The sequence below is a fragment of the Pseudorca crassidens genome, chromosome 4 (assembly GCF_039906515.1).
Source record: "Pseudorca crassidens isolate mPseCra1 chromosome 4, mPseCra1.hap1, whole genome shotgun sequence".
NCBI classification, from domain to species: domain Eukaryota; kingdom Metazoa; phylum Chordata; class Mammalia; order Artiodactyla; family Delphinidae; genus Pseudorca; species Pseudorca crassidens.
Window position 1 is genome coordinate 149,127,092 of NC_090299.1, and position 26,473 is coordinate 149,153,564.

Here is a 26,473-nt window from a genome sequence, read left to right on the forward strand (position 1 = left end):
TTTAATATTATTTTTTTATTTTAATAATTTTATTTTATTTATTTTACTTATTTTTTCCTTTCTTTCTTTTTTCCTCTCCCTTTCTCTAAGCTGTGTAGCTCACAGGATCTTGGTGCTCCAGCCAGCTGACAGGTCTGAGCCTCGGAGATGGGAGAGCCAAGCTCAGGACATTGGTCCACGAGAGACCTCCCAGCACCACATAATATCAACTGGCGAGAGCTCTCCCAGAGATCTATGTCTCAATGCGAAGATCCAGCTCCACTCAATGACCAGCAAGCTCCAGTGCTGGACACCCCACGCCAAACAACTAGCAAGACAGGAACACAACCCCACCCATTAGCAGAGAGGCTGCCTAAAATCATAATAAGGTCACAGACACCCCGAAACACACCACCAGACAGGGTTCTGCCCACCAGGAAGACAAGATACAGCCTCATCCACCAGAACACAGGCACCAGTCCCCTCCACAAGGAAGCCTACACAACCCACTGAACCAACCTTGGCCACTGGGGGCAGACACCAAAAACAATGGGAACTATGAACCTGCAGGCTGCAAAAAGGAGACCCTAAACAGAGTAAGTTAAGCCAAATGAGAAGACAGAAAAACACACAGCAGATGAAGGAGCAAGGTGAAAACCGACCAGACCAAACAAGAGGAAACAGGCATCCACCTGAAAAAGAATTCAGAGTAATGATAGTAAAGATGATCAAAAATCATGGAAACAGAACAGAGAAAATACAACAAATGTTTAACAAGGACCTAGAACTAAAGAGAAAACAAATAACGATGAACACCACAATAAATGAAATTAAAAATTCTCTAGAAGGAATCAACAGCAGAATAACTGAGGCAAAAGAACAGATAACTGACCTGGAAGATAAAATAGTAAAACTAACTACCTCAGAGCAGAATAAAGAAAAAAGAATGAAAAGAACTGAAGACAGTCTCAGAGACCTCTGGGACAACATTAAATGCACCAACATTTGAATTATAGGGGTCCCAGAAGAAGAAAAGAAAAAGAAAGGGAATGAGAAAATATTTGAAGAGATTATAGTTGAAAACTTCCCTAATATGGGAAAGGAAACAGGCAATCAAGTCCAGGAAGCATAGAGAGTCCCATACAGGATAAATCCAAGGAGAGAAACGCCAAAACACTAATCAAACTATCAAAAATTAAATACAAAGAAAAAATATTAAAAGCAGCAAGGGAAAAACAACAAATAACATACAAGGCATTCCCCATAAGGTGAACAGCTGATCTTTCAGCAGAAACTCTGCAAGCGAGAAGGGAGTGGCAGGAAATATTTAAAGTGATGAAAGGGAAAAACCTACAACCAAGATTACTCTACCTAGCAGGGATCTCATTCAGATGCGATGGAGAAATTAAAACCTTTACTGACAAGCAAAAGCTAAGAGAATGCAGCACCACCAAACCAGCTTTACAACAAATGTTAAAGAAACTTGTCTAGGCAGAAAAAAAAAAGAAGGAAAAGACCTACAATAACAAACCCAAAACAATTAAGAAAATGGTACTAGGAACATACATATCGATAATTACCCTGAATGTAAACAGATTAAATACTCCAACCAAAAGACACCGACTGGCTGAATGGATACAAAAACAAGACCCATATATATGCTGTCTACAAGAGACCCACTTCAGATCTAGGGACACACACAGACTGAAAGTGAGGGGATGGTAAAACATATTCCATGCAAATGGAAATCAAAAGAAAGCTGGAATAGCCATTCTCATATCAGACAAAATAGGTTTAAAATAAAGACTATTACGAGAGACAAAAAAGCACACTACATAATGATCAAGGGATCAATCCAAGAAGAAAATGTAACAATTGTAAACATTTAGACTTCCCTGGTGGCACAGTGGTTGAGAGTCCGCCTGTCGATGCAGGGGACACGGGTTCGTGCCCCAGTCCGGGAAGATTCCGCATGCCACACAGCGGCTGGGCCCGTGAGACATGGCCGCTGAGCCTGCGCCTCCGGGGCCTGTGCCCCACCAACGGGAGAGGCCACAACAGTGAGAGGCCGCGCAAAACAAACAAACAAACGAAATACCTAGAAACAAATGACAATGAAAAAACACGATGACCCAAAACCTATGGGATGTAGCAAAGCAGTTCTAAGAGGGAAGTTTATAGCAATACAATCCTACCTCAAGAAACAAGAAAAATCTCAAATAAACAACCTCAGCTTACACCTAAAGCAATTAGAGAAAGAAGAACAAAAAAACCCCAAAGTTAGCAGAAGGAAAGAAATCATAAAGATCAGATCAGAAATAAAGGAAAAGAAGTGAAGGAAACGACCACAAATATTAATAAAACTAAAGGTTGGTTCTTTGTGGAAACAAACAAAATTGACAAACCATCAGCCAGACTCATCAAGATAAAAAGGGAGAAAACTCAAATCAACAGAATTAGAAATGAAAAAGAAGTAACAACTGACACTGCAGAAATACAAAGGATCATGAGAGATTACTACAAGCAACTATATGCCAATAAAATGGACAACCTGGAAGAAATGGACAAATTCTTAAAAAAGCACAACCTTCTGAGGCTGAACCAGGAAGAAATCGAAAATATAAACAGACCAATCACAAGCACTGAAATTGAACCTGTGATTAAAAATCTTCCAACAAACAAAAGCCCAGGACCCGATGGCTTCACAGGTGAATTCTATCAAACGTTTAGAGAAGAGCTAACACCTATCCTTCTCTAACTCTTCCAAATACAGCCAAAGGAGGAACACTCCCAAACTCATTCTACGAGGCCACCATCACCGATACCAAAACCAGACAAAGATGTCACAAAAAAAAAGAAAACTACAGGCCAATATCACTGATGAACATAGATACAAAAATCCTCAACAAAATACTAGCAAACAGAATCCAACAGCACATTAAAACAATCATACACCATGATCAAGTGGGGTTTATCCTAGAAATTCAAGGATTCTTCAGTATACGCAAATCAATCAATGTGATACACTATATTAACAAAGTGAAGGAAAAAAAACATATGATAATCTCAATAGATGCAGAAAAAACCTTTTGACAAAATTCAACACCCATTTATGATAAAAACCCTCCAGAAAGTAGGCATAGAGGGAACTTACCTCAACATAATAAAGGCCATATATGACAAACCCACAGCCAACATAGTTCTCAATGGTGAACACTGAAACCATTTCCACTAAGATCAGGAACAAGACAAGGTTGCCCACTCTCACCACTATTATTCAACATAGTTTTGGAAGATTTAGCCCAGCAATCAGAGAAGAAATAAAAGAAATCCAAAATCAGAAAAGAAGTAAAACTGTCACTGTTTGCAGATGACATGATACTATACATAGAGAATCCTAAAGATGCTACCAGAAAACTACTAGAACTAATCAGTGAATTTGGTCAAGTAGCAGGATACAAAATTAATGCACAGAAATCTCTGGCATTCCTATACACTAATGATGAAAAATCTGAAAGTGAAATTAAGAAAACACTCCCATTTACCACTGCAAGAAAAATAATAAAATACCTAGGAATAAACCTACCTAAGGAGTCAAAAGACCTATATGCAGAAAAATATAAAACACTGATGAAAGAAATTAAAGATGATACAACGATATGGAGAGTTATACCATGTTTGGATAGGAAGAATCAACATTGTGAAAATGACTATACTACCCAAAGTAATCTGCAGATTCAATGCAATACCTATCAAACTACCAGTGGCATTTTTCACAGAACTAGAACAAAAAATTTCACAATTTGTATAGAAACACAAAAGACCCCAAATAGCCAAAGCAATCTTGAGAAAGAAAAACGCAGTTGGAGGAATCAGCCTCCCTGACTTCAAACTATACTACAAAGCTAGAGTAATCAAGACAGTATGGTACTGGCACAAAAACAGAAATACAGATCAATAGAACAGGAGAGAAAGCCCAGAGATAAACCCATGCACATATGGTCACCTTATCTTTGATAAAGGAGGCAAGAATATAAAATGGATAAAAGACAGCCTCTTTAATAAGTGGTGCTGGGAAAACTGGACAAGTACATGTGAAAGAATGAAAATAGAACACTCCCTAACACCATACAAAAAAATAAACTCAAAATGGACTAAAGACCTAAATGTAAGGCCAGACACTATAAACCTCTTAGAGGAAAACGTAGGCAGAACACTCTATGACATAAATTACAGCAAGATCCTTTTTGACCCACCTCCTAGAAAAATGGAAATAAAAACAAAAATAAAAAAATGGGACCTAATGAAACTTAAAAGCTTTTGCACAGCAAAAGAAACCTTAAACAAGACGAGAAGACAACCCTCAGAATGGGAGAAAATATTCGCAAATGAAGCAACTGACAAAGGATTAATCTCCAAAATTTACAAGCAGATCATGCAGCTCAATTTCAAAATAACAAACAACCCAATCCAAAAACGGGCTGAAGACCTAAATAGACATTTCTCCAAAGAAGATATATAGATTGCCAACAAACACATGAAAGGATGCTCAACATCACTAATCATTAGAGAAATGCAAATGAAACCTACAAGGAGGTATCACCTCACACTGGTCAGAATGACCATCATCAAAAAATCTACAAACAATAAATGCTGGAGAGGGTGTGGAGATAAGGGAACCCTCTTGCACTGTTGGTAGGAATGTAAATTGATACAGCCACTATGGAGAACAGTATGCAGGTTCCTTAAAAAACTAAAAATAGAACTACCATACAACCCAGCAATCCCACTACTGGGCATATACCCTGAGAAAACCATAATTCAAAAAGAGTCATGTACCACAATGTTCATTGCAGCTCTATTTACAATAGCCAGGACATGGAAGCAACCTAAGTGTCCATCGACAGCTGAATGGATAAAGATGTGGCACATATATACAATGGAATATTACTCAGCTATTAAAGAAATGAAGCTGAGTTATTTGTAGTGAGGTGGATGGACGTAGAATCTGTCATACAGAGTGAAGTGAGAAAGAGAAGAACAAATACAATATGCTAACACGTATATATGGAATGTAAAAAAAAATGGTTCTGAAGAACCTAGGGGCAGGACAGGAATAAAGACACAGACATAGAGAAGGGACTTAAGGACACAGGGAGGGGGAAAGGTAAGCTGGGACGAAGTGAGAGAGAAGCATTGACATATATACACTACCAAATGTAAAACAGATAGCTAGTGGGAAGCAGCCACATAGCACAGGGAGATCAGCTCAGTGCTTTGTGACCACCTAGAGGGGTGGTATAGGGAGGGTGGGAGGAAGACGCAAGAGGGAGGGCACAGGGGGATATAAGTATATGTATAGCTGATTCACTTTATTATACAGCAGAAACTAACACAACAATGTAAAGCAATTATACTCCAATAAACATGTTAAAAAAACAAAAAATTCATGAAAGTGATACATAGATAACTGATGTTTGAAAACTACTGTTTTAAAACAATATTATTCTAATAACCCTTAATTACAAAAAAAGACCCTCCCTTACAAAAAAGAAAGAAAATTCGAGTATACTATCATAGCACTTGACTATTCTTTTTGTTTGTTCGGTTTGTTTTTTGGGTTTTTTTGCAGTACGCGGGCCTCTCACTGTTATGGCCTCTCCCGCTGCGGAGCACAGGCTCCGGACGCACAGGCTCAGCGGCCATGGCTCACGGGCTCAGCCGCTCCACGGCATGTGGGATCCTCCTGGACCGGGGCACAAACCCGCGTCCCCTGCATCGGCAGGCGGACTCTCAACCACTGTGCCACCAGGGAAGCCCAGCACTTGACTATTCTTTTCAAGAAAACTTCTAGCCAAATCACTATAAAGCAGCTAACCCCTACTGGCCTTGGCCAAGGAATCAATATTTAACAATGAAAGTGCTGGTTTCTATCAGCTAGTATGCGAATGTATGTAGCATTCATTAAAATGCTAAGGCTGGGAAAAAATATTTGCAAATGAAGCAATGGACAAAGGATTAATCTCCACAATATACAAACAGCTCACGGAGCTCAATATCAAAAAAAAAAAACCAATTAAAACATGGGTGGAAGACCTAAATAGACATTTCACCAAAGAAGACATACAGACGGCCAAGAGGCATATGAAAAGATGCTCAACATCACTAATTAATTTAGAGAAATGCAAATCAAAACTACAATGAGGTATCACCTCACACCGGTCAGAATGGCCATCATCAAAAATTCTGCAAGCAATAAATGCTGGAGAGGGTATGGAGAAAAGGGAACCCTTTTGCACTGTTGGTGGGAATGTAAATTGATGTAGCCACTATGGAGAAGAGTATGAAGGTTCCTTAAAAACTAAAAATAGAACTACCCTATGACCAGGCAATCCCACTACTGGGAATATACCCTGAGAAAACCGTAATTCAAAAGGACACATGTACCCCAATGTTCACTGCAGCACTAATTACAATAGCCAGGACATGGAAACAACCTAAATGTCCAATGATACATGAATGGATAAAGAAGATATGGTACATATATACAATGGAATATTACTCAGCCATAAATAGGAATGAAATTGGGTCATTTGTAGAGATGTGGATGGACCCAGAGTCTGTCATAGAGAGTGAAGTAAACCAGAAAGAGAAAAACAAATATCATACATTAACGCATATGTGTGGATTCTAGAAAAATGGTACAGGTGAACCTATCTGTAGGGCAAGAAGAGACAGAGACGTAGAGAATGGACATGTGGACACAGTGGGGGAAGGGGAGGGTGGGACGAACTGGGAGATTAGGTTTGACATAAATACACTACCATCTGTAAAACAGATAGTTAGTGGAACCTGCTGTATAGCACAGGGAGCTCAGCTCGGTGCTATGTGATGACCTAGATGTTGGTGGAAGGGGAGGAGGGAGGTCCAAGAGGGAGGGGATACATGTATACATATAGTTGATTCACTTCATTGTACAGCAGAAACTAACACAACATTGTAAAGCAATTTTACTCCAATAAATAAATAAATAAAAATAAAATAAGATGAAGATGTACTCTTTATATTCCAAACCCCACCCCCCCAAAAAAAGTGCTAAGGCTATTCTAAAATAATCTAAATGATGATTTCTATTTTGATTTCATAACTTCATTTTAAGGAATTTTTAAATTTGATCCCATAGCAGTTCCTGGGGACTCTCAGAGCCCACAGATGGAGGGAAAATAGGCAAATTACAGTGCGGGATGCTGATCAGAGAAGGGTGGCTAAGGGATAGGAAGGGGAGAAAAGAAGGGGCAGCATACACATATTTAATTTTCCTAAGAAGAAAATTTTCCTATGAATTCTTCACATCAAGAATATAGGCCAGGGGCTTCCCTGGTGGCGCAGTGGTTGAGAGTCCGCCTTCCGATGCAGGGGACACGGGTTCGTGCCCCGGTCTGGGAAGATCCCACATGCCGCGGAGCGGCTGGGCCCGTGAGCCATAGCCGCTGAGCCTGCGCGTCCGGAGCTTGTGCTCCGCAACGGGAGAGGCCACAACAGTGAGAGGCCCAAGTACAGCAAAAAAAAAAAAAAAAAAAAAAAAAAGAATATAGGCCAATTTTCAGAATGGCAGAATAAGAACTTAAAAAAATCTACTCCTCCATAAAAGCAAGAGAACACTGATAAAACTTGTCAAAATCAACCTTTTCAGAAGTATAAAAATTAACCAATCTTATAACAATCCAAGGTCCATTTATTTACTCAAGAAAAACGACCCAATCTCAGTAAGAAGAGTAATCTCTATGGTGTTTTAATCCCATCCCCCTCTTCCCAGCTCTGCAGTAGACTTGAAAACCAATAGACTAGCAATTTATGGTAGTTGTTAAAAGCCATCCTCCTAGCAGCCACTAGAACAGATTGGGTTTGGAATTCCCCAAAAGCTTCATCCTGAGAGTTGTCACCATCTGACCCAACCAGCAGCAGACTGAACAGCTCCGTTCTCAGAATTACTTTATTTCATCTAACTCAGAGCTAACTCTGTGGAAGCAGCCCTATCCCCAGGTTGTTTCTCAGAAACAATCTCAGCAGCAGCTGTCTAACACAGCAGCTGCCTGAGTGATATTACCAGTTGGGGGCTAACAAAAGGCTGACCAAAAAAATTTAAAAGGAAAAATTAAGGAATGGAAAGCCCACAGAGGGCTTTGAAAAGCTAGCTCCAACATACTCCTGGGAATCTAGAATGATATATGTACATTCAGGACTGTGTTTGTACCAAAGGAGGATCTGAGAAGGTCCTACTCTCTCACCTCCGGGCAACCCTGAGGCTCTGTGCAAATGAGAAATGAAGTCTATAAACTGCCTACTGGAGCACTGAAAGCATATCCAACAGACTAACATAGCCCCTCAATAAAGGCTGACTCATTAGTTGAAGGCAATTAAAGAAATCCCTGTCCAAACATTAGCTGACCACTAACTCAACAGAAACTGCAAAGGCCACACACAACAAAAAGGCTTTACAAAATTAGTCCAGGAAAGTCACAAAGCAAACAGCAACAACACAACAACAGCAAACCTGACTGAGGTTGGGGGTAGGGCATGTCTGATTAACAAGATTGTCAACCTGCTTAAAATGTCCAGTTTTGAACAAAAAAGTACAAAAAATTAGGAGACCCACGAACAAACAGGAAAGTAGGGCCCATACTCAGGGGTTAAAAATAGCATACAATAGAAACTGTTCCTGAAGTAGTCCAGAGGGTTGGACCTCTGGACAAAGACAAGCAAATATCAGAACAAGTCAGTTGAAATTATCCGATCTGAGCAACAGAAAGGGGACACCCTTTCAGAAACATACAACATATGCATAATGGGAGTCACAGGAGAGGAGAGAGAGGACCAAAAGGATATTTGAAAAAATAATGGCCCCAAATTTCCCAATTCGATGAAAAACATTAACCCACATGCCTCAGAAGCTTAACAAACTTCATGGTGGATGAACTCAGAGATCCACAACTAGGCTTATCATTGTCAAACTACTGACAGTCAAGGAGGATATCTTGAAAGATCAGGAGAAAAGTGACTCATCACATACAAGGGATCCTCAATAAGATTAACAGCTGACTCCTAATCAGAACCCTGGAGGCCAAAGGCCAAGGGGTGACTTCCAAGTGTTGAACAGGAAGGCTATGAACCAAGAATTCTATACACAGTGGAACTGCAAAATGAAGCAGAGTCTACAGAAATGAAAGAAAAATTAAAGACGTTCTCGGATAAACAAAAATGAGAGAATCTTGTCATTTTCAGACCTGCCTTATGAGAAACACTAAAGGGAGTCCTTCTGGCCAAAATGAAAGGACAGTAAATAGTAATTTGAATCCACATGAAAAAATAAGGAGCACCAATGAAAAAAGGTAATTACATAGGTAAATAAATAGAAAAGACAGTATAAATGTATTTTTGTTTGTAACACTTTTCTTGTCCTAACTTATGATAACTGCATAAAAATGATAATTATGAAATTATAAGCTTACAGTATATAAAGATGTAACTTATATGACAATAATAGTACAAAGAAAGGGGTCATGGACCTATAGTGGAGCAAGTTTTTTCTATACTATTGAAATTAACTTGACATTAACCTGAACTAGGTTGTTTTCAGTTTTAAGATGTGAATTGAAATTTCCAGAGCAACAACTAAGAAAACAATGCAAGAAAATATATATATATATACAGTGCTCTCCATTTTACTAAATCAAATTACTAAATCAATTCTCAGCGTTAATCCAACAAATGACACAGGTTGATCAGTGTTTTCTCTTTGAAACGCTATCTTTTTTTCCCTCTTTCTCAGGCTTGCTTGTCAGAGCCTCCCCATTTCTCCAACTTCTGAATGGTAGGGGCCTCTGGACTCAATCCTTGATGCTCCTCTCTCTCTCTTATCTTCATTTAATTGGTAGGTGATCTTATCCAGTCTCATGACTTCGAGTTCCAGCTAGACACTGATGGCTCCCAAATCTGTGTCTACATCCCTAACCTATCCTCTGAGCCCCAGACCCAGGACACTCAACTGCCCATTCTATCTCTTGTCTTCCACATCTAATGGGCACTTTAACCTACTTGCCTAATATATGTCTGCATGGCTCACTGCCTCACACCTTTCAGCTCTCTGCTCAAATGTAAGGTCTTCAGAGAAGCCTTCCACGACTGTCTTACGTGAAACAGAACCTCTCCCTCACTCTGTATCCCATAATCCTTTAAAATTTTCCTTCACTGCCCGCATCACAATCCATTTATATTTATATATCTGTTTTAGGTAAGCTTTAAGAGCTGAATCCTCGTTCACTGTTTTACCTTAGTGCACAGAACATACTTAGACATTTATTAAAGGAAGAGAAAGGGAATACTGATTAGGAATAAATATATAAAAGGGCTTTTCACCAATGCATAATACAAACAATGAAGACACTTACTTTTCCTTTTTTTCTTGTTTGTGGGCCTCTCTCGTAATTTGAGCCGCTTTTCTACTGTATGGATGGATGACTTTTTTTTCTTGTCCTACACTTTTTCCCTTTGGTGCTTTAGGCTAAAATGTAGAGAAACATATGGCACACACAGTCAGATACATAAATGACTTCTCTCAAAAAATTTTCTTTATAAATAAAAATTTAAAACAGTAATATAACAGAAATACTGTGAGTCAGAAATACTACACTACGAATCAGGAGAAACGCCAGACTCAAAGTCTTTGTTTCCATGCTCCTAACAGAAATGATATACATACAGTTGACCCTTGAACATCGGTTTGAAATGCATGGGTCCACTTAAACACAGATTGATTTTTTTCCCACAGTAAATACTACAGTGCTACATGATCCACAGTTATGGAGGAACTGCATATATGGAGGGCCGACTATAAATTACATGCAGATTTTTGACTGTATGGAGGATCAGTGCCCCTAACCTTGCATTGTTCAAGGGTCAACTGTATTCAGAACTATTCTCCATTAATGTAAGAACAGAAAGAAAGGCACAGAGTCAATGAACCAGCTCTTCAACTGTTCCAGCTTCAAAGCAGATACAAAGAATGCAGATAGTGAGAAGACTCACGGTTGGAAATTTGCATCAAAGTTAAGAAAGTTGAAAGAGGGCAGAAGGAACACAGGATGTTAATGCGAGCCCGACTGCAGAAGCTACACGTGGAACGCTGGGCAGTGAATAAAGCAAATCAAACTTGGGCTCACAGGAGATGAGGAACAGAGGAAATAATATAAGCCATCTCGAAATTAGCACATCCCATTCAACCCTTATGCCAGTTAACTAGGTCCTCTAAACTAGTTGTCTAGTATTTCAGTAACTTTTTATTCCTACATAATTCTGTATCTTATATCTGACCTATATTACTTAGGAATTTTGTTTGGCTCCCTATAATAGAAAGCCAAAAAGTAGTGGCTTAACCCAGATAAAGCTTAGCTCTCTCATGTAAAAAGGAGCTGGAGGTTCTGTTCCACAAAGCCCTGAGATCCAAACTCCTTCCACCTTGTTATCCTACTATCCTTAGGCTGTAACCTCGTATCTATCCAGAGTTCAAAATGGCTTAAAAGCAGGTCTACACTCCAGCCAGTGAGAAGTGGAAAAGAAAATCAAAACACATATTCCATCTATATTATATGTAAGGGAGGATTACATAAGCGGTTAGTAAATATAATCTTTATTCTCAGAAAAAATACAGGATTACAGAAGAAAAAGAGGCATTAGCTAACATACCTAATTCTCAAAAAGGTCATGTTTCTAGAATATTCTCTTCAAACCTACTGTCACTGTCTTAATTCAGTCTCATGATCTTTCATGATTAGGATGGCCTTTAGGTTCTCACTGCTAGTTCTTTTTCATTGGAAGTGACAGAGCTTATCTTCCTAGAACACTAATTAGTAAAGTCCTTCTCCCCTGCTAAAGAGCTGCACTAACTCAGGCCCTAAATCCTTAACGTGGAAAACAATCTACCCCAACCTACTTCTCCAGCATTATATCCCATTCTTCCAAAGATCCTTCATCCCATTCTTACTAACTTCTCACCAATTCTAGAATATACCTTGCTGTTTATTTACATCTGGAGACTATACTTGTTGCTACCTCTGCCTGCAAAATCCATTTCCTTACTTGTCCTTTGACAAGACGTAGCTCAAAGTCACTTCCTTTGTAAAACTCTCCAGGCAGAATTAGTTAAAATGACCACCTCACACATGTACTCATTTCATCAACAAATATTTACTGAAATATTTAATATTTACTGCTCACTTCTTGATAAACCTGACCAGAGAAGATTAACTCCAAGTGTGAAACCCAGGATGCCCCTGGAAGCTGTTACAAGTATAGGAGTATAAAGTGTGAAACCATCATAAGAGTATGTGCATTCTTTTGTGTGTCTCTCTGCACATGTGGCGGGGAGGGAGGAAGGAGAAAGGAAGGTGTGAGAAGGAACTTTTGTGCATGAAGTGTGCCCAGCAAACATAAATCAAGTCTGTTTGCGCCCACCTGTAACCCCCTCCCTGAGCGTGAGCTCACGTTATTGACTAGCCTGGGGCAAAAGCGATGAGTTATCAATCCCAAGATTAGGTTATGAAAGGACCCGGGCTCGGTCTTGCCCGCTCTCTTTTGCCCTCTTCTGGCTCACTCTGATGGAGACCAGCTGGCTTGTAGTGAGCTGCCCTACATACACAGGGGCCCCTGTGACAAGTAACTGAGAGAGGCCTCGGCGGACAGGCACTGAAGAACAGAGGCCCTTGGTCCAGCAGTCCACGAGGAGCTGAATCCCAACAAGAAAAATGTGAGTGAGCTGGGAAATGGATCATCCACAGCTGTGCCGAGATGAAACCACAGCTTCAGGTTATACCTTGACTGAAACTGGTGAGAAACCTTGATGGAGAGGATCCAGGTAAGGATCCTGATCTGTGACCCAGAAAAAGTATGAGATAATAAATTCTGTTGTTTTAAGTTGATAAATTGTGGGATAGCATGTTAAAGGGATAACTAATGCAAGACCAAAAAATAAAGCAAAGATCTCTTTGAAAAGATATCTTTATTCCAACAAATAAAATGCTTAAAAAAATGAAACAAGGTCACAAAAATCTCAAGAAAAAAAGATGGTTTCTGAAGCTGTAAAACTTAAGTTACAGAGCTGTGTAACGGTTCAGCAGTATGTCCAAGTCTAAAAAAAATTTCCTTTAAAGATTTAAAAACTTTCTTTAGAACAAGAAATACTGATACCATTGGAGTATAAAAATGTCTGCACAGCTTTAGATCTCAGTTAAAGAACCTCCAAGACTTAGTACAAAGAAAATACAAAAAAACTGAACTTATATTCTGACTCAACAGTAGACTATGATTTCTTATTATAATTTATTCATGAAAAGGTTGCCTCAAGGCATGTTATAAATATATAATAAGGCACAGAAACATGTATCATAAAATATTAAATTTCAAAACAATTTAATGTTTCAATATATTACTTTAAAAAATAAAAACCAACAAAATACTTCAACAGGGGAAAAGTGAAGTAAAACCCTATCAATGAAAATTAATCTATTAATTACGGTCTACTCAAGCTAAGTATCTCTTAATTAAAAAGCAATTAATCTCCATCAATCAGGGATTGTCCAAATTTATTTTGTAAAACATCTGACAATTCATAAAAATGTACAGAATGTAAACATATAACAAAACTGGGGGGAGAGGGATTTAAGGTGTATTTTCAATTAAAACTCAGTATTTTATGTTTCAAAAAGCACCAAATTAAACTCTCAAAGATACAACAAAAATACATTTTTTTCATAAGCATCACAGACTACTCTGAATAACAGAAGCTTTCAAAAGTTTCTGGCACAACAGAAATATTCCGGTTAAGAAAACTGATATTGGACCTTGAAGATGGCGGAAGAGTAAGACGCGGAGATCACCTTCCTCCCCACAGATACACCAGAAATACATCTACACGTGGAACAACTCCTACAGAACACCTACTGAAGGCTGGCAGAAGACCTCAGACCTCCCAAAAGGCAAGAAACTCCCCACGTACCTGGGTAGGGCAAAAGAAAAAAAAAGAAGAAGAAAAAACAGAGACAAAAGAATAGGGACAGCACCTGCACCAGTGGGAGGGAGCTGTGAAGGAGGAAAAGTTTCCACACACTAGGAAGCCCCTTCGCGGGCGGAGACTGCGGGAGGCGGAAGGGGGAGCTTCGAAGCCTCGGAGGAGAGCACAGCAACGGGTGCGGAGGGCAAAGCGGGGAGATTCCCGCACAGAGGATCGGTGCCGACTGGCACTCACCAGCCCGAGAGGCTTGTCTGCTCACCCGCCGGGGCGGGCGGGGCTGCGAGCTGAGGCTCTGAGGCTCGGTTTCGGTTTCGGACGGAGCGAAGGGAGAGGACTGGGGTTGGCGGCTTGAACATAGCCTGAAGGGGTTAGTGCACCACGGCTAGCCGGGAGGGAGTCCGGGGAAAAGTCTGCACCTGCCGAAGAGGCAAGAGACTTTTCCTTACCTCTTTGATTCCTGGTGCGTGAGGAGAGGGGTTTAAGAACGCTGCTTAAAGGAGCTCCAGAGACGGGCGCGAGCCCCGGCTAAAACCGCGGACCCCAGAGACGGGCGGGAGACGCTAAGGCTGCTGCTGCCGCCACCAAGGGGCCTGTGTGCGAACACAGGTCACTCTCCACACCCCTCTTCCGCGGAGCCTGTGCAGCCCGCCACTGCCAGGTTCCCGGGATCCAGGGACAACTTCCCCGGGAGAACGCACGGCGGGCCTCAGGCTGGTGCAAAGTCACGCCGGACTTTGCCGCCGCAGGCCCGCCCCGCACGCCGTGCCCCTCCCTCCCCGCCGGCCTGAGTGCGCCAGAGCCCCCGAATCAGCGGCTCCTTTAACCCCGTCCTGTCTGAGCAAAAAACAGACGCCCTCCAGCGACCTACACGCAGAGGCAGGGCCAAATCCAAAGCTGAGCCCCGGTGAGCTGTGAGAGCAAAGAAGAGAAAGGGAAATCTCTCCCAGCAGCCTCAGGAGCAGCGGATTAAAGCTCCACAATCAACTTGATATACCCTGCATCTGTGGAATACATGAATAGACAACCAATCATCCCAAATTAAGGAAGTGGACTTCAGGAGCAAGATCTATGATTTTTTTCCCTATTCCTCTTTTTGTGAGTGTGTATGTGTATGCTTCTGTGTGAGATCTTGTCTGTATAGTCTTGCTTCCACCACTTGTCCTAGGGTTCTATCCGTCCATGGTTTTTTTAATTTTTTCTTAATAATCAATTTTAATTTTAATAACGTTATTATACTTTACCTTCGTTCTTTTTTCTTTCTTTCTTTCTTTCCTTACTTCCTTCCCTCCCTTAGACAACGAATCATCCCAAATTGAGGAGGTGGTCTCTGACAGCAAGATTTATGATTTTTCCCCCTTTACCTCTTTTAGTGAGGGTATATGTGTATGCTTCTGTGTAAGATTTTGTCTGTATAGCTTTGCTTCCAACCTTTGTCCTAAGGTTCTATCCGTCCCTTTTTTTTTCTAAATAATAATTTTTTAATTCAATAACTTTATTATACTTTTATTTTTACTGTATCTTCTTTCTTTCTGTCTTTTTTCCTTCTTTCCCTCCTTCCTTCCTTCCTCCCTCCCTCCTTTCCTTCTTGCCTTCTTTCCTTCTTTGCTTCTTTCTTCCTTCCTTCCTTCCCTCCTTTCCTTCTTTCTTTTCTCATACTTCTACTAATTCCCTCTACTTTTTCTCCCTTTTATTCTGAGCCGTGTGGATGAAAGGCTCTTGGTGCTCCAGCCAGGAGTCAGGGCTCTGCCTCTGAGGTAGGAGAGCCAACTTCAGGACACTGGTCAACAAGAGACCTCCCAGCTCCACATAATAGCAAACGGCGAAAATCTCCCAGAGATCTCCATCTTAACACCAGCACCCAGCTTCACTCAACGACCAGCAAGCCACAGTGCTGGACAACCTATGCCAAACAACTAGCAAAACAGGAACACAACACCACCCATTAGCAGAGAGGCTGCCTAAAATCATAATAAGGCCACAGACACCCCAAACCACACCACCAGACGTGAACCTGCCCACTAGAGAGACAAGATCCAGCCTCATCCACAACACAGGCACTAGTCCCCTCCACCAGGAAGCATACACAACCCACTGAACCAACCTTAGCCACTGGAGACAGACATCAAAAACAGCGGGAACTACGAACCTGCAGTCTGCAAAAAGGAGACCCCAAACACAGTAAGATAAGCAAAATGAGAAGACAGAAAACACACAGCAGATAAAGGAGCAAGATAAAAATGCACCAGACCTAACAAATGAAGAGGAAATAGCCAGTCTACCTGAAAAAGAATTCAGGATAATGATACTAAAGATGATCCAAAATCTTGGAAATAGAATGGACAAAATGCAAGAAACAGTTAACAAGGACCTAGAAGAAATAAAGATGAAACAAGCAACGATGAACAACACAATAAATGAAATTAAAAGTACTCTAGATGGGATCAATAGCAGAATAACTGAGGCAGAAGAACAGATAAGTGACCTGGAAGATAAAATAGTGGAAATAACTACTGCAGAGCAGAATAAAGAAAAAAGAATGAAAAGAACTGAGGACAGTCTCAGAGACCTCTGGGACAACATTAAACGCACCAACATTCGAATTATAGGGGTTCCAGAAGAAGAAGAGAAAAAGAAAGGGACGGAGAAAATATTTGAAGAGATTATAGTTGAAAACTTCCCTAATATGGGAAAGGAAATAGTTAATCAAGTCCAGGAAGCACAGAGAGTCCCATACAGGATAAATCCAAGGAGAAATACGCCAAGACACATATTAATCAAACTGTCAAAAATTAAATACAAAGAAAGCATATTAAAAGCCGCAAGGGAAAAACAACAAATAACACATAAGGGAATCCCCATAAGGTTAACAGCTGATCTTTCAGCAGAAACCCTACAAGCCAGAAGGGAGTGGCAGGACATAATGAAAGTGATGAAGGAGAAAAACATGCAGCCAAGACTACTCTACCCAGCAAGGATCTCATTCAGATTTGATGGAGAAATTAAAACCTTTACAGACAAGCAAAAGCTGAGAGAGTTCAGCACCACCAAACCAGCTTTACAACAAATGCTAAAGGATCTTCTCTAGGCAAGAAACACAAGAGAAGGAAAAGACCTATAATAACGAACCCAAAACAATTTAGAAAATGGGAATAGGAACATACATATCGATAATTACCTTAAATGTAAATGGACTAAATGCTCCTACCAAAAGACAAAGATTAGCTGAATGGATACAAAAACAAGACCCTTATATATGCCGTCTACAAGAGACCCACTTCAGACCTAGAGACACATACAGACTGAAAGTAAGGGGATGGAAAAAGATATTCCATGCAAATGGAAACCAAAAGAAAGCTGGAGTAGCAATTCTCATATCAGACAAAATAGACTTTAAAATAAGGACTATTAAAAGAGACAAAGAAGGACACTACATAATGATCAAGGGATCGATCCAAGAAGAAGATATAACAATTGTAAATATTTATGCACCCAACATAGGAGCACCTCAATACATAAGGGAAATACTAACAGCCATGAAAGGGGAAATCGACAGTAACACATTCATAGTAGGGGACTTTAACACCCCACTTTCACCCATGGACAGATCATCCAAAATGAAAAAAAATAAGGAAACACAAGCTTTAAATGATACATTAAACAAGATGGACTTAATTCATATTTATAGGACGCTCCATCCAAAACCAACAGAATACACATTTTTCTCAAGTGCTCATGGAACATTCTCCAGGATAGATCATATCTTGGGTCACAAATCAAGCCTTGGTAAATTTAAGAAAATTGAAATTGTATCAAGTATCTTTTCTGACCACAACGCCATGAGACTAGATATCAATTACAGGAAAAGATCTGTAAAAAATACGAACACATGGAGGCTAAACAATACACTACTTAATAATGAAGTGATCACTGAAGAAATCAAAGAGGAAATCAAAAAATACCTAGAAACAAATGACAATGGAGACACAACGACCCAATACCTATGGAATGCAGCAAAAGCAGTTCTAAGGGGAAGTTTATAGCAATACAAGCCCACCTTAAGAAGCAGGAAACATCTCGAATAAACAACCTAACCTTGCACCTCAAGCAATTAGAGAAAGAAAAACAAAAAAAAACCCAAAGCTAGCAGAAGGAAAGAAATCATAAAAATCAGATCAGAAATAAATGAAGAAAGAAATGAAGGAAACAATAGCAAAGATCAAAACTAAAAGCTGGTTCTTTGAGAAGATAAACAAAATAGATAAACCACTAGCCAGACTCATCAAGAAAAAAAGGGAGAAGACTCAAATCAATAGAATTAGAAATGAAAAAGGAGAGGTAACAACTGACACTGCAGAAATAAAAGAGATCATGAGAGATTACTACAAGCAACTCTATGCCAATAAAATGGACAATCTGGAAGAAATGGACAAATTCTTAGAAATGCACAACCTGCCAAGACTGAATCAGGAAGAAATAGAAAATATGAACAGACCAATCACAAGCACTGAAATTGAAACTGTGATTAAAAATCTTCCAACAAACAAAAGCCCAGGACCAGATGGCTTCACAGGCGAATTCTATCAAACATTTAGAGAAGAGCTAACACCTATCCTTCTCAAACTCTTCCAAAATATAGCAGAGGGAGGAACATTACCAACTCATTCTACGAGGCCACCATCACCTTGATACCAAAACCAGACAAGGATGTCACAAAGAAAGAAAACTACAGGCCAATATCACTGATGAGCATAGATGCAAAAATCCTCAACAAAATACTAGCAAACAGAATCCAACAGCACGTTAAAACAATCATACACCATGATCAAGTGGGGTTTATTCCAGGAATGAAAGGATTCTTCAATATACGCAAATCTATCAATGTGATAAACCATATTAACAAATTGAAGGAGAAAAACCATATGATCATCTCAATAGATGCAGAGAAAGCTTTCGACAAAAGTCAACACCCATTTATGATAAAAACCCTGCAGAAAGTAGGCATAGAGGGAACTTTCCTTAACATAATAAAGGCCATCTATGACAAGCCCACAGCAAACATCATCCTCAATGGTGAAAAACTGAAAGCATTTCCACTAAGATCAGGAACAAGACAAGGTTGCCCACTCTCACCACTCTTATTCAACATAGTTTTGGAAGTTTTAGCCACAGCAATCAGAGAAGAAAAGGAAATAAAAGGAATCCAAATCGGAAAAGAAGAAGTAAAGCTCTCACTATTTGCAGATGACATGATCCTATACATAGAGAATCCTAAAGATGCTACCAGAAAACTACCAGAGCTAATCAATGAATTTGGTAAAGTGGCAGGATACAAAATTAATGCACAGAAATCTCTGGCATTCCTATATACTAATGATGAAAAATCTGAAAGTGAAATAAAGAAAACACTCCCATTTACCATTGCAACAAAAAGAATAAAATAGCTAGGAATAAACCTACCTAAGGAGAAAGAAAACCTATATGCAGAAAACTACAAGACACTGATGAAAGAAATTAAAGATGATACAAATAGATGGAGAGATATACCATGTTCTTGGATTGGAAGAATCAACATTGTGAAAATGACTCTACTACCCAAAGCAATCTATAGATTCAATGCAATCCCTATCAAACTACCACTGGCATTTTTCACAGAACTAGAACAAAAAATTTTGCAATTTGTATGGAAACACAAAAGACCCCAAATAGCCAAAGCAATCTTGAGAACGAAAAAAGGAACTGGAGGAATCAGGCTCCCTGACTTCAGACTATACTACAAAGCTACAGTTATCAAGACGGTATGGTACTGGCACAAAAACAGAAAGATAGATCAATGGAACAGGATAGAAAGCCCAGAGATAAACCCACGCACATATGGACACCTTATATTTGATAAAGGTGGCAGGAATGTACAGTGGAGAAAGGACAGCCTCTTCAATAAGTGGTGCTGGGAAAACTGGACAGGTACATTTAAAAGTATGAGATTAGATCACTCCCTAACACCATACACAAAAATAAGGTCAAAATGGATTAAAGACCTAAATGTAAGGCCAGAAACTATCAAACTCTTAGAGGAAAACATAGGCAGAACACTCTATGACATAAATCACAGCAAGATCCTTTCTGACCCACCTCCTAGAGTAATGGAAATAAAAACAAAAATAAACAAATGGGACCTAATGAAACTTCAAAGCTTTTGCACAGCAAAGGAAACCATAAACAAGACCAAAAGACAACCCTCAGAATGGGAGCAAATATTTGCAAATGAAGCAACCGACAAAGGTTTAATCTCCAAAATTTTCAAGCAGCTAATGCAGCTCAATAACAAAAAAACAAACAACCCAATCCAAAAATGGGCAGAAGACCTAAACAGGCATTTCTCCAAAGAAGATATACAGACTGCCAACAAACACATGAAAGAATGCTCAACATCATTAATCATTAGGGAAATGCAAATCAAAACTACAATGAGATATCATCTCACACCAGTCAGAATGGCCATCATCAAAAAAATCTAGAAACAATAAATGCTGGAGAGGGTGTGGAGAAAAGGGAACACTCTTGCACTGCTGGTGGGAATGTGAATTGGTTCAGCCACTATGGAGAACAGTATGCAGGTTCCTTAAAAAACTACAAATAGAACTACCATATGACCCAGCAATCCCACTACTGGGCATATACCCTGAGAAAACCAAAATTCAAAAAGAGTCATGTACCAAAATGTTCATTGCAGCTCTATTTACAATAGCCCGGAGATGGAAACAACCTAAGTGCCCATCATCGGATGAATGGATAAAGAAGATGTGGCACATATATACAATGGAATATTACTCAGCCATAAAAAGAAACGAAATTGAGCTATTTGTAATGAGGTGGATAGACCTAGAGTCTGTCATACAGAGTGAAGTAAGTCAGAAAGAAAAAAAAAATACCATATGCTAACACATATATATATGGAATTTAAGAAAAAAAAATGTCATGAAGAACCTAGGGGTAAGGCAGGAATAAAGACGCACACCTCCTAGAGAACAGACTTGAGGTTATGGGGAGGTGGAAGGGTGAGCTGTGACAGGGCGAGAGAGAGTCATGGACATATACACACTAACAAACGTAGTAAGGTAGATAGCTAGTGGGAAGCAGCCGCATGGCACAGGGATATTGGCTCGGTGCTTTGTGACAGCCTGGAATGGTGGGATAGGGAGGGTGGGAGGGAGGGAGATGCAAGAGGGAAGACATATGGGAACATATGTTTATGTATGACTGATTCACTTTGTTATAAAGCAGAAACTAACACACCATTGTAAAGCAATTATACCCCAATAAAGATGTTAAAAAAAAAACAAAAAAAGAACACTGATATTAAAAGTCTCTCTTACATACAATCTTTAGTGATTACTTCAGAAAATTCATTATAAACTAGTCTTTGGATTCATACTTCAGAGTAACAAAGAAAACACACAAGTAGTTTATTCAAACAACACCGCAACAAAGAGGGGTATTTCAGGAGCAATATGCTTTAAATATTCCTGTTAAAATCATAAATAACAAAATGGAACTTTTCCTAAAATAGTATCAAAGCCATCAAAGAATCTAGGCTCAACTAGAAACAAAAGTGTCATTTAGACTGCCCAATTCAACTAGAAACCTAGAAGAATGATCATTTCACCAAACACACTTAAGGTACACAAAGGTATATGAATACTTAAAAAAAAAAAATGTAGAGGAGTAAAGCCATGCCTACAACTGAGAAAGCTTACAGTATATAATACCTTAAACTCCAAATACCCTAAAGCACAAAATAAATTCTAGAATATGATATACTAAGTCACTTAACATCGAAGACATAACAGGAATGTAATGAACTAATTAACAGAACCTGCACCATTTTTTTGCAGGCACTCTACCCTGAAGAACGCTAGGGCATTTCCTTTGCTTAACAGATAAATTTGATGCCAACGACAAGTGTCAATGACAAATACATAGTTAGAGCATCCAGAAAGGAACTTAACTGTTCTCCACATAAGCCTTGCTAAATCCCATTCAATTTTCAAGGACCATTTCCAGTTCACATATTTGTGAAGACATCCACAAATATGTAACCATTTCACATCTCAGTATCCTTTCTCTCTGGGTAGCGTTTCTCCCATAGCACTTAACATACTGCACTGACCAGTCATTTAATTCCACACGTGTGCTTATCTCCTACATTGCAGCTCCCTGAAGACTACAAACATGTTCTACTGGGTTGAAAATAATAGTTGGAAGGAAAGAAAAGAAAGTGGGATGTTGACCCAAGTGAATATTTTACTGTATACTGTACACTGAGCTACTATGAGTAAAAAATATTTTAAAAAGTTCTTTAAAATCGTGTGAAATACCTCATATAAAAATAATTTTAAAGGCTCACAAACAATACTCTCCTTAACATTAAGAAAATATCTTAATAATTCTCTAATGCCGACTTTACCTTTCATGCAAAAATCTAACATCAGGCTCAACTTTATGTTATTCCTGACTTACCCATCGATACCTAGTCAGAATTAACCATTTCTCCCATTCTTCTGCTACCACTCTTAACACCTCTATCTTATACTAATGTTCACTGACCAAAAAAAACAAAAACCCACAAACTTACTGAGCACACACTACCATATATTAAAATAGGCAGTGAGGTTCCAGGATTAAAAACAGACATGGACTTGCTTACAGTCTAGTTATATCCTAACTACGTAATTTACAATCTAGTTATCTCATGAATAACTATATAACTTAGTAAGTGCTGGCCAGAAAATGGCCACCATATAATAGGCGTACCTAACTTTGGGAAATCAGGAAGAGACTCCCCGAGGACTTGAGACCTACTTGGTTTTTTAAGAATAATGTGAGCTGCTGTATATAGGACAATTTGGACAGAGATACAGTAAGAAGCAAGACTACTGAAGTATTGAGGTCATTAAGAAAAAGATGACAGTTGAGTGGCACAACCAGGGTGACAGTGAAGATGGAGACAAATGGCAAGGTATGAAATGCATTTTGAAGACAGAATGACAGAACTGACTATGGACGGTGAGGGAAAGGGAAGAGTCCAGTATGACTCCCACGTTTGCAACAAAGCAACCAAGTGGTCAGAACTCCCACTAAGACAGGAATTGGCACATGGAGACAGGGGGCATCAAGAACCCACTTTCAGCCACTGGTTTAAGATGCCCTGGAGACTGCTAAGTAGAGATGTAAACTAAGTAAATAAAGTTATGAGTCTGGCACCTAGAAAACAGGTCTGGGCTGAAGATACAAATTTGGGATAACGTGGGGTTAAAGGAGGTACTTTAAAGCCACAGAGATAAGAGTCTCTTCAATAGAATAAGAAAAGGGGCTAGGGCTAAGCTCAGATGAACAGATATTTAATAAGCACCTACAATGCAACACGCACCATTATGAAATCAATGAGAAAAAGATTAGTAACCTAAAATAAAAACAGCTCACAAGAAAGAGTATAGATAAATGCCTTTTAGGTTTTGAAAAGATGTGTGCTCTACCTTAAAAGAAATGTAAATTAAAACCTCAATCAACTATAATTTTTAATGTATAAAAAAGATTTTTAAAAATTATTTATTCACACTGCATTAGTGACACTGTGGGTGAGTTAGTAGTCTCACTAATAAGCGGGATGTAAATTGGTACAATCTTCTGGAAGGTGATTTGATAGTTCTTTTCAAAATAAAAACTGCACGTCTTTTGATCAAGGAATCCTACTTCTATTAATTTAGTCTACAGACATATTTACACATGTACAAAACAAATAATAATCAATGCAGCAGTGTTTGTAATAGCAAAAGGATGGAAACAGCTTAAGTGTCCATCAGAGACCTGGTAAATAAATTACAGTAAAAGCAAACAATAGGATGTCAGCTGTTAAAAAAGCAAGAGGTAGATCTATGTGTACTCACGTAGATTGATGTCTAAGATCAGGTAGAAGAAAAAAAGCAAGGGGCATTAGGAGCGTGTCTAGCATACTGCTTCTATAAAAAGAGGGAGGTCAGAGGACATATATACTGGCACATTCATATGAAATATCTGAATGATTATCTAAGAAACTGTGTTCTAACAGTGGTTGTTTCTCAACTGAGCTAGGGAATTAGGTAACACAGTTGGAGGCAGACCTACTTTTTGTTGTAGGTAGAATGCCCTCCCTCCCAAAGATGACCATGCTCTAATTCCCCCACACCCATGAATGTGTTACCACACATGGCAAAAAGGACTGTACAGATGCCATCGAAGATCCTGAGATGGGGAGATTATCCTGGATTATCCACAAGGGCCCAAAATAATTGCAAGGTCTTTATAAGAGGGAGGCAGAAGGATCACTGTCAAGAGAAAGAGATGTGCCCTTCTCTTCAGGCAGATTTGAAGATGTTACACTGATGGCTTTGAAGAGAAGGAAGGCCAAGAGCCAACCTCTAGAAACTGGAAAAAGGGACGAGATTCTCCACTAGAGCATCCTGAAGGAAAACAGCCCCACCTACACCTTGATTCTAGCTCAGTAAGGCTCATTTTTGGACTTCTGATCTCCAGGAATATAAGAGAATGAATCTGTGTTGTTTCAAGCCATTAAATTTGTATTAATTTTTCACAGCAGTAAAAGGAAATTAACACACATTTCACGGACAACATTTTACTCTTTTTTTTTTTTTAAACCACGTACATGTAACATGATCCCCAAAGCTGGTATACTAGGTAGATTTTCATTAATGTTTTTCTTTAGTTTTACTACTCTCAGAAACCAGTTCTTACTAGCAGGTAATCGCTTTAATACTTACTACGCTTATAGGCATAAAAACAGAAACAGAGACAAATAAAACAGAATCGGGAGTCCAGACAAGGGAGCCAAGGTTTTCTAGGAAAGCCTAGAAAAGAAAATTATAAACAGCTGGCCACCGCACATACTGATAAATAAAAAGACTTAATTTACACAAACGTATATATAATCTAAAGCAAAAAGACTGTAGACAGACATGAAAAATAAAAATACAATGAAAAGGAAAAAGAGAAAATGGAAAGTGACAGAGAAAGGGGACTAATGGCACTGAGACCAGAGTATCACAACTTATTACCAGATTATAAACTTTATGCTGTTGTTTTCGTTAGAAACTAATTGAAAAGTGACTATTTACAAAACATGTTCCCATTCAAGAATTATTCTCAACAACAGAAGTAAAAAGGAAAAAAATAGCAGTTTTGTAATATAAACATAAGGAGTAAACATAAAAACAAGCAAGCATAATTTAGATACTGTTTACCTCTGAGTGGCTCCTGGAAATATAGGTTCAAGGAGAACACAGACGTGTTCTTAAAGTGAAAAACGGATAAACGAGAGTTCCTTATACGGTTTATACTTAAACGTGCTACATAAGCGCTCTTCTGCATCCACTGCATTTTTAATAAAAACCAAGTGTCAGTGCGACGGAGGGGATGAGGGGCGTGGAGGCAAGGTCTGGGGCGGGAGTAGGACACTGAGGGGTGGTGAGCGGCCGCGAGGACCGGCGACTACGCCGTCCCCGACGCGCCCCGTCCGCCCCCCGCTCCTACACCGCTGAGGAGCGAGTACACGGAAACCCGCGGATTCCCCGCGGGCTGGGGACAGCGGCAGGCGCCCTAAGACCCCTGCAGGACCCGGCCCGGAACCCGTGCCTGCACCGCAGCCCGCGCACCGCCCACCGCTCTCCCTCCGCACCCCGCTCCCAGCGGCCCGACGCCGGCCCGCCCTCCCCGCCGCCAACCGGAGCCTTCCAGAAATGGGTGGGACCCACCATGGTGACGTTCTCGCGGCCTGGGACCTCCGGACCCCCGAGTCCACACGGCGAGACCTCAGAGTCGACGGCGGCAACAGCTCACGAGACGACTCCGGCCAAATCCACGAGGAGCGGAAGAAGCCGGGCTCACCTGACCGGCAGGGGGAGGGACGAGTGTTCTTCCCTAAAACGTCCCCGGAAACAAGACCTCACCTTTGTGGGCCGTGGCGGACTCTCACGCCCCCGCCGCGCAGACAGGCTCCCCGCGTGCTCGCCGGGCGCCGTGGGCGGGGTGGCGGAGCTCCGGGCTAAGGGTGAACGGGGCGGCGCCGGGCGTGAGGCAGCGACCTGGGCTCGGCGCTCCCGGCGGTGGCTGCCCGGCCCCGCGGGGTCTCGGGCGTCTGCCCGGCGCGCAGCTCCCGGGCCGCGCACCCCTTCGGACGTGGCGGCACCGGGCTCCGGCCTCGCGCACGCCGCCCGCTGCCGGTGGCGCCCAGGGCCGCCGCGTCCCCCGGGCGCAGGCCTGCCCTCCGCGCCTCCGGGCCGCCTGAGCGAAGTTCCCCCAAGGCTGTTTCCTCACCCGTGAAGCCCCCCTCTGCCCACTCGAGGCTCCTTCCCACCCGGTTTTTCTGTGTTGTTCTCA

General features: G+C 40.5%; 1 protein-coding gene across 1 annotated transcript in view; it reads right to left on the reverse strand.

The window, feature by feature from the left end:
- The window catches only part of TMA16 (translation machinery associated 16 homolog), a 43,939-nt gene extending 17,838 nt beyond the window's left edge, over nucleotides 1–26,101 (reverse strand). The window contains exons 1-2 of the mRNA XM_067737027.1: nucleotides 25,849–26,101; nucleotides 10,428–10,540 (exon numbers count right to left, since the gene is read on the reverse strand). Of these exons, the coding sequence (XP_067593128.1) occupies nucleotides 10,428–10,540; nucleotides 25,849–25,851 (116 nt within the window). The 5' untranslated portion in view covers nucleotides 25,852–26,101. The remainder of the gene's footprint in view (nucleotides 1–10,427; nucleotides 10,541–25,848) is intronic.
- Between the last annotated feature and the right edge of the window lie 372 nt (nucleotides 26,102–26,473).